At 52.2% G+C, this 16,998-nt stretch overlaps 1 protein-coding gene across 1 annotated transcript in view; it reads right to left on the bottom strand.

The window, feature by feature from the left end:
- The window catches only part of RSPH1 (radial spoke head component 1), a 61,695-nt gene extending 50,737 nt beyond the window's left edge, over positions 1-10,958 (bottom strand). The window contains exon 1 of the mRNA XM_077299896.1: positions 10,802-10,958. Within this exon, the coding sequence (XP_077156011.1) occupies positions 10,802-10,852 (51 nt within the window). The 5' untranslated portion in view covers positions 10,853-10,958. The remainder of the gene's footprint in view (positions 1-10,801) is intronic.
- Between the last annotated feature and the right edge of the window lie 6,040 nt (positions 10,959-16,998).

Raw genomic sequence — 16,998 nt, 5'->3', positions numbered from 1 at the left:
CATGTACCCCTCTAATAATCCAGACACCCCCTGTACCCCTCTAATAATCCAGACACTACTTGTACTTCCCCTAATAATCCAGACACCCCCTGTATCTCCTCTAATAATCCATACACCCCCTGTACATCCTCTAATAATCCAGACACTACTTGTACCTCCCCAATTAATCCACACACCCCCTGTACCTCCCTTAATAATGCAGACACTCCCTGTACCTCTTAATAATCCAGACACCCCCTGTACCCACCTAAAATCCAGATACCCCCTGTACCCCTCTAATAATCCAGACACCCCATGTACCCCTCTAATAATCCAGACACTACTTGTACCTCCCCTAATAATCCAGACACCCTTGTACCTCCTAATAATCTAGACACCCCCTGTACCCCTCTAATAATCCAGACACCCACTGTACCTCCTAATAATCCAGACACCCCCTGTACCCCTCTAATAATCCAGACACCTTCTCTACCCCCCAATAATCCAGACACCCCCTGCACCTCCTAATAATCCAGAAACCCTCTGTACCTCCCCATAATAATCCAGACACCCCCTCTAATAATCCAGACACCACCTGTACCTCCCCCTAATAATCCAGACACCCCCCTGTGCCTCCTAATAATTCAGATATCCCCTGTACCTCCCCTTAATAATCCAGACACTCCCTGTACCCCCCTAATAATCCAGACACCCCCTGTACTTCCTCTAATAATCCAGACACCTCCTGTACCTCCTCTAATAATCCAGACACCCCCTGTACCTACTCTAACAATCCAGACACCACCTGCAACCCCTAATAATCCAGACACCCCCTGTACCTCCTCTAATAATCCAGACACCCCCTGTACCTCCTCTAATAATCCAGACACCCGCTGTACCTCCTCTAATAATCCAGACACCCCCTGTACCCCCCCAATAATCCAGACACCCCCTGTACCTCCTCTAATAATCCAGACACCCCCGGCACGTCCACTAATAATCCAGACACCCCCTGTACACCCTAATAATCCAGACACCCCCTGTACCTCCTCTAATAATCCAGACACCCCCTGTACCAGCCCCTAATAATCCAGGCACCCCCTCTACCTCCTCTAATAATCCAGACACCCCCTGTACCTCCTCTAATAATCCAGAAACCCCCTGTACCTCCTCTAATAATCCAGACACCCTCTGTACTAGCCCCTAATAATCCAGACACCCCTGTACCTCATAATAATTCAGACACTCCCTGTACCTCCTAATAATCCAGACACCCCCTGTACCTCTTCTAATAATCAATCACCCCATGTACCAGCCCCTAATAATCCAGACACCCCCTGTACCCCCCTAATAATCAATCACCCCATGTACCCCCTAAAAAAACAGACACCCCCTGCACCTTCTCTAATAATCCAGACACCCCCTATACCTCCAAATAATCCAGACACCCCCTATACATCCACTAATAATCCAGACACCCCCTGTACCTCCTAATAATCCAGACAACCCCTGTACCTCCTCTAATAATCCAGACACCCCCTGTACCTCCTCTAATAATCCAGACACCCCCGGCACATCCCCTAATAATCCAGACACCCCCTGTACACCCTAATAATCCAGACACCCCCTGTACCTCCTCTAATAATCCAGACACCCCCTGTACCAGCCCCTAATAATCCAGGCACCCCCTCTACCGCCTCTAATAATCCAGACAACTCCTGTACCTCCCCTAATAATCCAGACACCCCCTGTACACCCTAATAATCCAGACACCCCCTGTACCTCCTCTAATAATCCAGACACCCCCTGTACCAGCCCCTAATAATCCAGGCACCCCCTCTACCGCCTCTAATAATCCAGACACCCCCTCTACCGCCTCTAATAATCCAGACACCCCCTGTACCAGCCCCTAATAATCCAGACACCCCCCTGTACCCCCCTAATAATCAAGACACCCCCTGAACCCCATAATAATCCAGACACCCCCCTGTACCTCATAATCCAGACACCCCCTGTACCTCTTCTAATAATCAATCACCCCATGTACCAGCCCCTAATAATCCAGACACCCCCTGTACCCCCCTAATAATCAATCACCCCATGTACCCCCTAAAAAAACAGACACCCCCTGCACCTTCTCTAATAATCCAGACACCCCCTATACCTCCAAATAATCCAGACACCCCCTATACATCCACTAATAATCCAGACACCCCCTGTACCTCCTAATAATCCAGACAACCCCTGTACCTCCTCTAATAATCCAGACAACCCCTGTACCTCCTCTAATAATCCAGACACCCCCTGTACCTCCTAATAATCCAGACACCCCCTGTACCTCCTCTAATAATCCAGACACCCCCTGTACCTCCTCTAATAATCCAGACACCCCCTGTACCTCCTCTAATAATCCAGACACCCCCTGTACCTCCCCTAATACTCTAATAATCCAGACACCCCCTGTACCTCCTCTAATAATCCAGACACCCCCTGTACCTCCTAATAATCCAGACACCCCCTGTACCCCCTTAATAATCCAGACACCCCCTGTACCTCCTAATAATCCAGACAACCCCTGTACCTCCCCTAATAATCCAGACACCCCCTGTACCTCCTCTAATAATCCAGACACCCCCTGTACCCCCCTAATAATCCAGACACCCCCTGTACCCACCTAAAATCCAGAAACCCACTGTAGCCCTCTAATAATCCAGACACCCCATGTACCCCTCTAATAATCCAGACACTACTTGTACCTCCCCAATTAATCCACACACCCCCTGTACCTCCCTTAATAATGCAGACACCCCTTGTACCTCCTAATAATCCAGACACCCCCTGTACCCCCAATAATCCAGACACCCCCTGTACCCACCTAAAATCCAGATACCCCCTGTACCCCTCTAATAATCCAGAAACCCCATGTACCCCTCTAATAATCCAGACACCCCCTGTACCCCTCTAATAATCCAGACACTACTTGTACTTCCCCTAATAATCCAGACACCCCCTGTACCTCCTCTAATAATCCATACACCCCCTGTACCTCCTCTAATAATCCAGACACTACTTGTACCTCCCCAATTAATCCACACACCCCCTGTACCTCCCTTAATAATGCAGACACTCCCTGTACCTCTTAATAATCCAGACACCCCCTGTACCCCCAATAATCCAGACACCCCCTGTACCCACCTAAAATCCAGATACCCCCTGTACCCCTCTAATAATCCAGACACCTCATGTACCTCTCTAATAATCCAGACACCCCCTGTACCCCTCTAATAATCCAGACACTACTTGTACCTCCCCTAATAATCCAGACACCCTTGTACCTCCTAATAATCTAGACACCCCCTGTACCCCTCTAATAATCCAGACACCCACTGTACCTCCTAATAATCCAGACACCCCCTGTACCCCTCTAATAATCCAGACACCTTCTCTACCCCCCAATAATCCACACACCCCCTGCACCTCCTAATAATCCAGAAACCCTCTGTACCTCCCCATAATAATCCAGACACCCCCTCTAATAATCCAGACACCACCTGTACCTCCCCTTAATAATCCAGACACTCCTTGTACCCCCCTAATAATCCAGACACCCCCTGTACTTCCTCTAATAATCCAGACACCTCCTGTACCTCCTCTAATAATCCAGACACCCCCTGTACCTACTCTAATAATCCAGACACCACCTGCAACCCCTAATAATCCAGACACCCCCTGTACCTCCTCTAATAATCCAGACACCCCCTGTACCTCCTCTAATAATCCAGACACCCGCTTTACCTCCTCTAATAATCCAGACACCCCCTGTACCCCCCCAATAATCCAGACACCCCCTGTACCTCCTCTAATAATCCAGACACCCCCGGCACGTCCACTAATAATCCAGACACCCCCTGTACACCCTAATAATCCAGACACCCCCTGTACCTCCTCTAATAATCCAGTCACCCCCTGTACCTCCTCTAATAATCCACACACTCCCTGTACCTCCTCTAATAATCCAGACACCCCCTGTACCTCCTCTAATAATCCAGACACCCCCTCTATCTCCTCTAATAATCCAGACACCCCCTGTACCTCCTCTAATAATCCAGACACCCCCTGTACCAGCCCCTAATAATCCAGGCACCCCCTCTACCTCCTCTAATAATCCAGACACCCCCTGTACCTCCTCTAATAATCCAGACACCTCCTGTACTAGCCCCTAATAATCCAGACACCCCTGTACCCCTAATAATCAAGACACCCCATGTACCCCCTAAAAAACAGACACTCCCTATACCTTCTCTAATAATTCAGACACCCCCTATACCTCCCCTAATAATCCACTCACCCCCTGTACCTCCCCTAATAATCCAGACACCGCTGTACCAGTCTCTAATAATCCAGGCCCCCCTGTACCCTCTTAATAATCCAGACACCCCCTGTACCCCCCCAATAATCCAGACACCCCCTGTACCTCCTCTAATAATCCAGACACCCCCGGCACATCCCCTAATAATCCAGACACCCCCTGTACACCCTAATAATCCAGACACCCCCTGTACCTCCTCTAATAATCCAGACACCCCCTGTACCAGCCCCTAATAATCCAGGCACCCCCTCTACCGCCTCTAATAATCCAGACACCCCCTGTACCAGCCCCTAATAATCCAGACACCCCCCTGTACCCCCCTAATAATCAAGACACCCCCTGAACCCCATAATAATCCAGACACCCCCTTGTACCTCATAATAATTCAGACACTCCCTGTACCTCCTAATAATCCAGACACCCCCTGTACCTCTTCTAATAATCAATCACCCCATGTACCAGCCCCTAATAATCCAGACACCCCCTGTACCCCTCTAATAATCAATCACCCCATGTACCCCCTAAAAAAACAGACACCCCCTGCACCTTTTCTAATAATCCAGACACCCCCTATACCTCCAAATAATCCAGACACCCCCTATACATCCACTAATAATCCAGACACCCCCTGTACCTCCTCTAATAATCCAGACACCCCCTGTACCTCCTAATAATCCAGACACCCCCTGTACCTCCTCTAATAATCCAGACACCCCCTGTACCTCCTCTAATAATCCAGACACCCCCTGTACCTCCTCTAATAATCCAGACACCCCCTGTACCTCCCCTAATACTCTAATAATCCAGACACCCCCTGTACCTCCTCTAATAATCCAGACACCCCCTGTACCTCCTAATAATCCAGACACCCCCTGTACCCCCTTAATAATCCAGACACCCCCTGTACCTCCTAATAATCCAGACAACCCCTGTACCTCCCCTAATAATCCAGACACCCCCTGTACCTCCTCTAATAATCCAGACACCCCCTGTACCCCCCTAATAATCCAGACACCCCCTGTACCCACCTAAAATCCAGAAACCCACTGTAGCCATCTAATAATCCAGACACCCCATGTACCCCTCTAATAATCCAGACACTACTTGTACCTCCCCAATTAATCCACACACCCCCTGTACCTCCCTTAATAATGCAGACACCCCTTGTACCTCCTAATAATCCAGACACCCCCTGTACCCCCAATAATCCAGACACCCCCTGTACCCACCTAAAATCCAGATACCCCCTGTACCCCTCTAATAATCCAGACACCCCATGTACCCCTCTAATAATCCAGACACCCCCTGTACCCCTCTAATAATCCAGACACTACTTGTACTTCCCCTAATAATCCAGACACCCCCTGTACCTCCTCTAATAATCCATACACCCCCTGTACCTCCTCTAATAATCCAGACACTACTTGTACCTCCCCAATTAATCCACACACCCCCTGTACCTCCCTTAATAATGCAGACACTCCCTGTACCTCTTAATAATCCAGACACCCCCTGTACCCCCAATGATCCAGATACCCCCTGTACCCCTCTAATAATCCAGACATCCCATGTACCCCTCTAATAATCCAGACACCCCCTGTACCCCTCTAATAATCCAGACACTACTTGTACCTCCCCTAATAATCCAGACACCCTTGTACCTCCTAATAATCTAGACACCCCCTGTACCCCTCTAATAATCCAGACACCCACTGTACCTCCTAATAATCCAGACACCCCCTGTACCCCTCTAATAATCCAGACACCTTCTCTACCCCCCAATAATCCAGACACCCCCTGCACCTCCTAATAATCCAGAAACCCTCTGTACCTCCCCATAATAATCCAGACACCCCCTCTAATAATCCAGACACCACCTGTACCTCCCCCTAATAATCCAGACACCCCCCTGTGCCTCCTAATAATTCAGATATCCCCTGTACCTCCCCTTAATAATCCAGACACTCCCTGTACCCCCCTAATAATCCAGACACCCCCTGTACTTCCTCTAATAATCCAGACACCTCCTGTACCTCCTCTAATAATCCAGACAACCCCTGTACCTACTCTAATAATCCAGACACCACCTGCAACCCCTAATAATCCAGACACCCCCTGTACCTCCTCTAATAATACAGACACCCCCTGTACCTCCTCTAATAATCCAGACACCCGCTGTACCTCCTCTAATAATCCAGACACCCCCTGTACCCCCCCAATAATCCAGACACCCCCTGTACCTCCTCTAATAATCCAGACACCCCCGGCACGTCCACTAATAATCCAGACACCCCCTGTACACCCTAATAATCCAGACACCCCCTGTACCTCCTCTAATAATCCAGACACCCCCTGTACCAGCCCCTAATAATCCAGGCACCCCCTCTACCTCCTCTAATAATCCAGACACCCCCTGTACCTCCTCTAATAATCCAGACACCTCCTGTACTAGCCCCTAATAATCCAGACACCCCTGTACCCCTAATAATCAAGACACCCCATGTACCCCCTAAAAAACAGACACTCCCTATACATTCTCTAATAATTCAGACACCCCCTATACCTCCCCTAATAATCCACTCACCCCCTGTACCTCCCCTAATAATCCAGACACCGCTGTACCAGTCTCTAATAATCCAGGCCCCCCTGTACCCTCTTAATAATCCAGACACCCCCTGTACCCCCCCAATAATCCAGACACCCCCTGTACCTCCTCTAATAATCCAGACACCCCCGGCACATCCCCTAATAATCCAGACACCCCCTGTACACCCTAATAATCCAGACACCCCCTGTACCTCCTCTAATAATCCAGACACCCCCTGTACCAGCCCCTAATAATCCAGGCACCCCCTCTACCGCCTCTAATAATCCAGACACCCCCTGTACCAGCCCCTAATAATTCAGACACCCCCCTGCACCCCCCTAATAATCAAGACACCCCCTGCACCCCATAATAATCCAGACACCCCCCTGTACCTCCTAATAATCCAGACACTCCCTGTACCTCCTAATAATCCAGACACCCCCTGTACCTCTTCTAAAAATCCAGACACCCCCTGTACCAGCCCCTAATAATCCAGACACCCCCTGTACCCCCCTAATAATCAATCACCCCATGTACCCCCTAAAAAAACAGACACCCCCTGCACCTTCTCTAATAATCCAGACACCCCCTATACCTCCATTAATAATCCAGACACCCCCTGTACCTCCTAATAATCCAGACAACCCCTGTACCTCCTCTAATAATCCAGACACCCCCTGTACCCCCTAATAATCCAGACACCCCTGTACCCCCTTAATAATCCAGACACCCCCTGTACCTCCTAATAATCCAGACAACCCCTGTACCTCCCCTAATAATCCAGACACCCCCCTGTGCCTCCTCTAATAATCCAGACACCCCCTGTACCCCCCTAATAATCCAGACACCCCCTGTACCCCCTTAATAATCCAGACACCCCCTGTACCTCCTAATAATCCAGACACCCCCTGTACCTCCTCTAATAATCCAGACACCCCCTCTACCTCCTCTAATAATCCAGACACTCCCTGTACCTCCTCTAATAATCCAGACACTCCCTGTACTTCCTCTAATAATCCAGACACTCCCTGTACCTCTCCTAATAATCCAGACACCCCATGTACCTCCTCTAATAATCCAGACACCCCCTGTACCTCCTCTAATAATCCAGACACTCCCTGTACCTCCTCTAATAATCCAGACACCTCCTGTACCTCTTCTAATAATCCAGACACCCCCTGTACCTCCTCTAATAATCCAGACACCCCCTGTACCTCCTCTAATAATCCAGACACCCTCTGCACCTCTTCTAATAATCCAGACACCCCCTGTACCTCCTCTAATAATCCAGACACCCCCTGTACCTCCTCTAATAATCCAGACACCCCCTGTACCTCCTCTAATAATCCAGACACCCCCTGTACCTCCTCTAATAATCCAGACACCCCCTGCACCTCTTCTAATAATCCAGACACTCCCTGTACCTCCTCTAATAATCCAGACACTCCCTGTACCTCCTCTAATAATCCAGACACCCCCTGTACCTCCTCTAATAATCCAGACACCCCCTGCACCCCCCTAATAATCCAGACACCCACTGTACCTCCTCTAATAATCCAGACACCCCCTGCACCCCCCTAATAATCCAGACACCCACTGTACCTCTTCTAATAATCCAGACACCCCCTCTATCTCCTCTAATAATCCAGACACCCCCTGTACCTCCTCTAATAATCCAGACACCCCCTGTACCTCCTCTAATAATCCAGACACCCCCTGTACCTCCTCTAATAATCCAGACACCCCCTGCACCCCCCTAATAATCCAGACACCCCCTGTACCTCCTCTAATAATCCAGACACCCCCTGCACCTCTTCTAATAATCCAGACACCCCCTGCACCCCCCTAATAATCCAGACACCCACTGTACCTCTTCTAATAATCCAGACACCCCCTCTACCTCCTCTAATAATCCAGACACCCCCTGTACCTCCTCTAATAATCCAGACACCCCCTGTACCTCCTCTAATAATCCAGACACCCCCTGTACCTCCTCTAATAATCCAGACACTCCCTGTACCTCCTCTAATAATCCAGACACCCACTGTACCTCCTCTAATAATCCAGACACCCTCTGTACCTCCTCTAATAATCTAGACACCCCCTGCACCCCCCTAATAATCCAGACACTCCCTGTACCTCCTCTAATAATCCAGACACCCCCTGTACCTCCTCTAATAATCCAGACACCCCCTGTACCTCCTCTAATAATCCAGACACCCCCTGTACCTCCTCTAATAATCCAGACACCCCCTGTACCTCCTCTAATAATCCAGACACCCCCTCTATCTCCTCTAATAATCCAGACACCCCCTGCACCTCTTCTAATAATCCAGACACCCCCTGCACCCCCCTAATAATCCAGACACCCACTGTACCTCTTCTAATAATCCAGACACCCCCTCTACCTCCTCTAATAATCCAGACACCCCCTGTACCTCCTCTAATAATCCAGACACCCCCTGTACCTCCTCTAATAATCCAGACACCCCCTGCACCCCCCTAATAATCCAGACACTCCCTGTACCTCCTCTAATAATCCAGACACCCCCTGTACCTCCTCTAATAATCCAGACACCCCCTGTACCTCCTCTAATAATCCAGACACCCCCTGCACCCCCCTAATAATCCAGACACTCCCTGTACCTCCTCTAATAATCCAGACACCCCCTGTACCTCCTCTAATAATCCAGACACCCCCTGTACCTCCTCTAATAATCCAGACACCCCCTCTATCTCCTCTAATAATCCAGACACCCCCTGTACCTCCTCTAATAATCCAGACACCCCCTGTACCTCCTCTAATAATCCAGACACCCCCTGTACCTCCTCTAATAATCCAGACACCCCCTGTACCTCCTCTAATAATCCAGACACCCCCTGTACCTCCTCTAATAATCCAGACACCCCCTGTACCTCCTCTAATAATCCAGACACCCCCTGTACCTCCTCTAATAATCCAGACACCCCCTGTACCTCCTCTAATAATCCAGACACCCCCTGTACCTCCTAATAATCCAGACACCCACTGTACCTCTTCTAATAATCCAGACACCCCCTCTACCTCCTCTAATAATCCAGACACCCCCTGTACCTCCTCTAATAATCCAGACACCCCCTGTACCTCCTCTAATAATCCAGACACCCCCTCTATCTCCTCTAATAATCCAGACACCCCCTGTACCTCCTCTAATAATCCAGACACCCCCTGTACCTCCTCTAATAATCCAGACACCCCCTGTACCTCCTCTAATAATCCAGACACCCCCTCTATCTCCTCTAATAATCCAGACACCCCCTGCACCCCCCTAATAATCCAGACACCCCCTGTACCTCCTCTAATAATCCAGACACTCCCTGTACCTCCTCTAATAATCCAGACACCCCCTGTACCTCCTCTAATAATCCAGACACCCCCTGTACCTCCTCTAATAATCCAGACACCCCCTGTACCTCCTCTAATAATCCAGACACCCCCTCTATCTCCTCTAATAATCCAGACACCCCCTGCACCCCCCTAATAATCCAGACACCCCCTGTACCTCCTCTAATAATCCAGACACTCCCTGTACCTCCTCTAATAATCCAGACACCCCCTGTACCTACTCTAATAATCCAGACACCCCCTGTACCTCCTCTAATAATCCAGACACTCCCTGTACCTCCTCTAATAATCCAGACACCCCCTGTACCTCCTCTAATAATCCAGACACCCCCTCTATCTCCTCTAATAATCCAGACACCCCCTGTACCTCCTCTAATAATCCAGACACCCCCTGTACCTCCTCTAATAATCCAGACACCCCCTGTACCTCCTCTAATAATCCAGACACCCCCTGTACCCCTCTAATAATCCGGTTTCTCACCCCCTGATCCGGCTCAGCCTCCTCCTCGAAGTCGGACTCCAGGTCAGACATGCCCGCTGCCGCTGTCCGGTGCTCACTCTCCCGGTCCGGGCTCCGCTGTCTCTGTTCTCCGCTTCTTCTTGTGGCTGCAGTTTCCCGTTACCAAGGAGACGCGTCTAGTCTCCTTAGAGATGAGTCCCGCAGTACGGCTGCCGTGAGTTTCCATGGAGATGATGTCACATGACCGACGGAAGCAGCGCGGCCATTTTTGTTGTGGCTAAATCCCCGGGACCGCAGGTGTCTGTGAGGTCCAGGACTGAGGGTGCTGTGGAGAGCGGGCACCGAGCACCGAGCTGTAGGCACAGGAGAAGCTGCGGACACCGATGTCCGCAGCTTCTCCTGTGTCTACAGCTCGGTGCCCGCAGCTTCTCCTGTGTCTACAGCTCGGTGCCCGCAGCTTCTCCCGTGTCTACAGCTCGGTGCCCGCAGCTTCTCCCGTGTCTACAGCTCGGTGCCCGCAGCTTCTCCTGTGTCTACAGCTCGGTGCCCGCAGCTTCTCCTGTGTCTACAGCTCGGTGCCCGCAGCTTCTCCCGTGTCTACAGCTCGGTGCCTGCAGCTTCTCCTGTGTCTACAGCTCGGTGCCCGCAGCTTCTCCTGTGTCTACAGCTCGGTGCCCGCAGCTTCTCCTGTGTCTACAGCTCGGTGCCCGCAGCTTCTCCTGTGTCTACAGCTCGGTGCCCGCAGCTTCTCCCGTGTCTACAGCTCGGTGCCCGCAGCTTCTCCCGTGTCTACAGCTCGGTGCCCGCAGCTTCTCCTGTGTCTACAGCTCGGTGCCCGCAGCTTCTCCTGTGCCTACAGCTCGGTGCCTGCAGCTTCTCCTGTGCCTACAGCTCGGTGCCTGCAGCTTCTCCTGTGTCTACAGCTCGGTGCCTGCAGCTTCTCCTGTGCCTACAGCTCGGTGCCTGCAGCTTCTCCTGTGTCTACAGCTCGGTGCCCGCAGCTTCTCCTGTGTCTACAGCTCGGTGCCCGCAGCTTCTCCTGTGTCTACAGCTCGGTGCCCGCAGCTTCTCCCGTGTCTACAGCTCGGTGCCCGCAGCTTCTCCTGTGCCTACAGCTCGGTGCCCGCAGCTTCCCCTGTATCTACAGCTCGGTGCCCGCAGCTTCTCCTGTGTCTACAGCTCGGTGCCCGCAGCTTCTCCTGTGTCTACAGCTCGGTGCCCGCAGCTTCTCCTGTGTCTACAGCTCGGTGCCCGCAGCTTCTCCTGTGCCTACAGCTCGGTGCCCGCAGCTTCTCCTGTGTCTACAGCTCGGTGCCCGCAGCTTCTCCTGTGCCTACAGCTCGGTGCCCGCAGCTTCTCCTGTATCTACAGCTCGGTGCCCGCAGCTTCCCCTGTATCTACAGCTCGGTGCCCGCAGCTTCTCCTGTGTCTACAGCTCGGTGCCCGCAGCTTCTCCTGTGTCTACAGCTCGGTGCCCGCAGCTTCTCCTGTATCTACAGCTCGGTGCCAGCAGCTTCTCTTGTGCCTACAGCTCGGTGTCCGCAGCTTCTCCTGTGTCTACAGCTCGGTGCCCGCAGCTTCTCCTGTGTCTACAGCTCGGTGTCCGCAGCTTCTCCTGTGCCTACAGCTCGGTGCCCGCAGCTTCTCCTGTATCTACAGCTCGGTGCCCGCAGCTTCTCCTGTGCCTACAGCTCGGTGCCCGCAGCTTCTCTTGTGCCTACAGCTCGGTGCCCGCAGCTTCTCCTGTGTCTACAGCTCGGTGCCCGCAGCTTCTCCTGTGTCTACAGCTCGGTGTCCGCAGCTTCTCCTGTGTCTACAGCTCGGTGCCCGCAGCTTCTCCTGTGTCTACAGCTCGGTGTCCGCAGCTTCTCCTGTGCCTACAGCTCGGTGCCCGCAGCTTCTCCTGTGTCTACAGCTCGGTGCCCGCAGCTTCTCCTGTGTCTACAGCTCGGTGTCCGCAGCTTCTCCTGTGCCTACAGCTCGGTGCCTGCAGCTTCTCCCGTGTCTACAGCTCGGTGCCCGCAGCTTCTCCTGTGTCTACAGCTCGGTGCCCGCAGCTTCTCCTGTGCCTACAGCTCGGTGCCTGCAGCTTCTCCTGTATCTACAGCTCGGTGCCCGCAGCTTCTCCTGTATCTACAGCTCGGTGTCCGCAGCTTCTCCTGTGTCTACAGCTCGGTGCCAGCAGCTTCTCTTGTGCCTACAGCTCGGTGCCCGCAGCTTCTCCTGTGTCTACAGCTCGGTGCCCGCAGCTTCTCCTGTGTCTACAGCTCGGTGTCCGCAGCTTCTCCTGTGTCTACAGCTCGGTGCCCGCAGCTTCTCCTGTGCCTACAGCTCGGTGCCCGCAGCTTCCCCTGTATCTACAGCTCGGTGCCCGCAGCTTCTCCTGTGTCTACAGCTTCTCCTGTGCCTACAGCTCGGTGCCCGCAGCTTCTCCTGTGCCTACAGCTCGGTGCCCGCAGCTTCTCCTGTGTCTACAGCTCGGTGCCCGCAGCTTCTCCTGTGTCTACAGCTCGGTGCCCGCAGCTTCTCCTGTGTCTACAGCTCGGTGCCCGCAGCTTCTCCTGTATCTACAGCTCGGTGCCCGCAGCTTCTCCTGTGTCTACAGCTCGGTGCCTGCAGCTTCTCCTGTGTCTACAGCTCGGTGCCCGCAGCTTCTCCTGTGTCTACAGCTCAGTGCCCGCAGCTTCTCCTGTGCCTACAGCTCGGTGCCTGCAGCTTCTCCTGTATCTACAGCTCGGTGCCAGCAGCTTCTCTTGTGCCTACAGCTCGGTGCCCGCAGCTTCTCCTGTGTCTACAGCTCGGTGCCCGCAGCTTCTCCTGTGCCTACAGCTCGGTGCCCGCAGCTTCCCCTGTATCTACAGCTCGGTGCCCGCAGCTTCTCCTGTGCCTACAGCTCGGTGCCCGCAGCTTCTCCTGTGTCTACAGCTCGGTGCCCGCAGCTTCTCCTGTGTCTACAGCTCGGTGCCCGCAGCTTCTCCTGTGTCTACAGCTCGGTGCCGCAGCTTCTCCTGTATCTACAGCTCGGTGCCCGCAGCTTCTCCTGTGTCTACAGCTCGGTGCCTGCAGCTTCTCCTGTGTCTACAGCTCGGTGCCTGCAGCTTCTCCTGTGTCTACAGCTCGGTGCCTGCAGCTTCTCCTGTGTCTACAGCTCGGTGCCTGCAGCTTCTCCCGTGTCTACAGCTCGGTGCCCGCAGCTTCTCCCGTGTCTACAGCTCGGTGCCCGCAGCTTCTCCTGTGTCTACAGCTCGGTGCCCGCAGCTTCTCCTGTGTCTACAGCTCGGTGCCCGCAGCTTCTCCTGTGCCTACAGCTCGGTGCCTGCAGCTTCTCCTGTGTCTACAGCTCGGTGCCCGCAGCTTCTGTGTCTACAGCTCGGTGCCCGCAGCTTCTCCTGTGTCTACAGCTCGGTGCCCGCAGCTTCTCCTGTGTCTACAGCTCGGTGCCTGCAGCTTCTCCTGTGCCTACAGCTCGGTGCCCGCAGCTTCTCCTGTGTCTACAGCTCGGTGCCCGCAGCTTCTCCTGTGCCTACAGCTCGGTGCCCGCAGCTTCTCCCCTGCCTACAGCTCGGTGCCCGCAGCTTCTCCTGTGTCTACAGCTCGGTGCCCGCAGCTTCTCCTGTGTCTACAGCTCGGTGCCCGCAGCTTCTCCTGTGTCTACAGCTCGGTGCCTGCAGCTTCTCCTGTGCCTACAGCTCGGTGCCCGCAGCTTCTCCTGTGTCTACAGCTCGGTGCCCGCAGCTTCTCCTGTGCCTACAGCTCGGTGCCCGCAGCTTCTCCCCTGCCTACAGCTCGGTGCCCGCAGCTTCTCCTGTGTCTACAGCTCGGTGCCCGCAGCTTCTCCTGTGTCTACAGCTCGGTGCCCGCAGCTTCTCCTGTGCCTACAGCTCGGTGCCCGCAGCTTCTCCCCTGCCTACAGCTCGGTGCCCGCAGTGTCATGATCTCTGCAGGCAGAGATCATAGCAAGCCTATAGAGGGACAAGCTCTCGGAAGATGGAACTATACTGACCATGAACTAAGCCTGCCGCGCAACTAGAAATAGCCAGGTAGCATTTCCTATTTATCGCTAGATGCCCAGCTCTGGCCTAAGACCTAAATAGCTAGCAGAGGGAAATATAAGACCTGGCTCACCTCTAGAGAAATATTCCAAAGAAGACAGTAGCCCCCCACATATAATGACGGTGAGTTCAGATGAAACAACAAACGCAGCAGGAAAATAGTCTTAGCAAATTTGAGGTCCGCTTACTAGATAGCAGAAGACAGATAGTATACTTTCATGGTCAGCAGAAAAACACTAACAAAACACCATCCAGAGATTACCTTAAACTCTGGCATTAACTCATAACGCCAGAGTAGCAATCCCTGATCAACGAGAGCTTTCCAGACACAGTAACAAAACTTCAGCTGTGAACTGGAACAAATAGGCAAAACAAAACATGGACAAAAGTCCAACTTATCTAGTAGTAGTCTAGAAGCAGGAACAAGCACTGAGAGGCATCAGATAACATTGTTGACCGGCAAGAAACCACCAGAGAAATGAGCTTAAATAGCGACACCCACTACTGATGGAATCAGGTGAAACAGGAAAGAGGATGACAAGTCCAATTCCACAAGCGGCCACCGGGGGAGCCCAGAATCCAAATTCACAACAGTACCCCCCCCTCAAGGAGGGGGCACCGAACCCTCACCAGATCCACCAGGGCGACCAGGATGAGCCCTATGGAAGGCACGAACAAGATCAGAAGCATGAACATCAGATGCATTGACCCAAGAATTATCCTCCTGGCCGTAACCCTTCCAGTTGACCAGATACTGGAGTTTCCGTCTGGAAACACGAGAGTCCAAAATTTTCTCCACAACGTACTCCAACTCACCCTCAACCAACACCGGAGCAGGAGGCTCAACTGAAGGTACAACAGGTACCTCATACCTGCGCAATAACGACCGATGAAAAACGTTATGAATGGAAAAGGACGCAGGGAGGTCCAAACGGAAAGAAACAGGATTAAGAATCTCCAATATTCTATAAGGGCCGATGAACCGAGGTTTAAACTTAGGAGAAGAGACCCTCATAGGGACAAAACGAGAAGACAACCACACTAAATCTCCAACACAAAGCCGAGAACCAACACGACGATGACGGTTGGCAAAACGCTGAGTCTTCTCCTGGGACAACTTCAAATTGTCCATAACCTGCCCCCAAATGTGATGCAATCTCTCTACCACCGCATCCACTCCAGGACAATCCGAGGATTCCACCTGACCGGAGGAAAATCGAGGGTGAAACCCCGAATTACAGAAAAACGGGGACACCAAGGTGGAAGAACTGGCCCGATTATTGAGGGCGAACTCTGCCAATGGCAAAAAAGCAACCCAATCATCCTGGTCAGCAGAGACAAAACACCTCAGATATGTCTCAAGGGTCTGATTAGTCCGCTCGGTCTGGCCATTAGTCTGAGGGTGAAAAGCAGACGAAAAAGACAAATCTATGCCCATCCTAGCACAGAATGCCCGCCAAAATCTAGACACAAATTGGGTACCTCTGTCAGAAACAATATTCTCAGGAATACCGTGCAATCGGACAACATTCTGAAAAAACAGAGGAACCAACTCAGAAGAAGAAGGCAACTTGGGCAGAGGAACCAAATGGACCATTTTAGAGAAACGGTCACAGACCACCCAGATGACAGACATCTTCTGGGAAACAGGCAGATCTGAAATAAAATCCATCGAGATGTGTGTCCAAGGCCTCTTAGGAATAGGCAAGGGCAACAGCAGTCCGCTAGCCCGAGAACTACAAGACTTGGCCCGAGCACAAACGTCACATGACTGCACAAAGACTCGCACATCTCGTGACAGAGAAGGCCACCAGAAGGATCTTGCCACCAAATCCCTGGTACCAAAAATTCCGGGATGACCTGCCAATGCAGAAGAATGTACCTCAGAGATGACTCTGCTGGTCCAATCATCCGGAACAAACAGTCTATCAGGCGGACAACGATCCGGTCTATCCGCCTGAAACTCTTGCAAGGACCGCCGCAGATCAGGAGAAACGGCCGACAAAATTACTCCCTCCCTAAGGATACCTGTGGGTTCAGAATTACCAGGAGAGTCCGGGTCAAAACTCCTAGAAAGGGCATCTGCCTTAACATTCTTAGAACCCGGTAGGTATGACACCACAAAATTAAAGCGAGAAAAAAAATAAAGACCAGCGCGCCTGTCTA

This window comes from Ranitomeya variabilis, chromosome 3, assembly GCF_051348905.1.
Source record: "Ranitomeya variabilis isolate aRanVar5 chromosome 3, aRanVar5.hap1, whole genome shotgun sequence".
In the NCBI taxonomy this organism is placed as follows: domain Eukaryota; kingdom Metazoa; phylum Chordata; class Amphibia; order Anura; family Dendrobatidae; genus Ranitomeya; species Ranitomeya variabilis.
The sequence above is the reverse complement of the archived record's forward strand: the minus strand, read 5'-3'. Positions and strand labels throughout refer to the sequence as shown.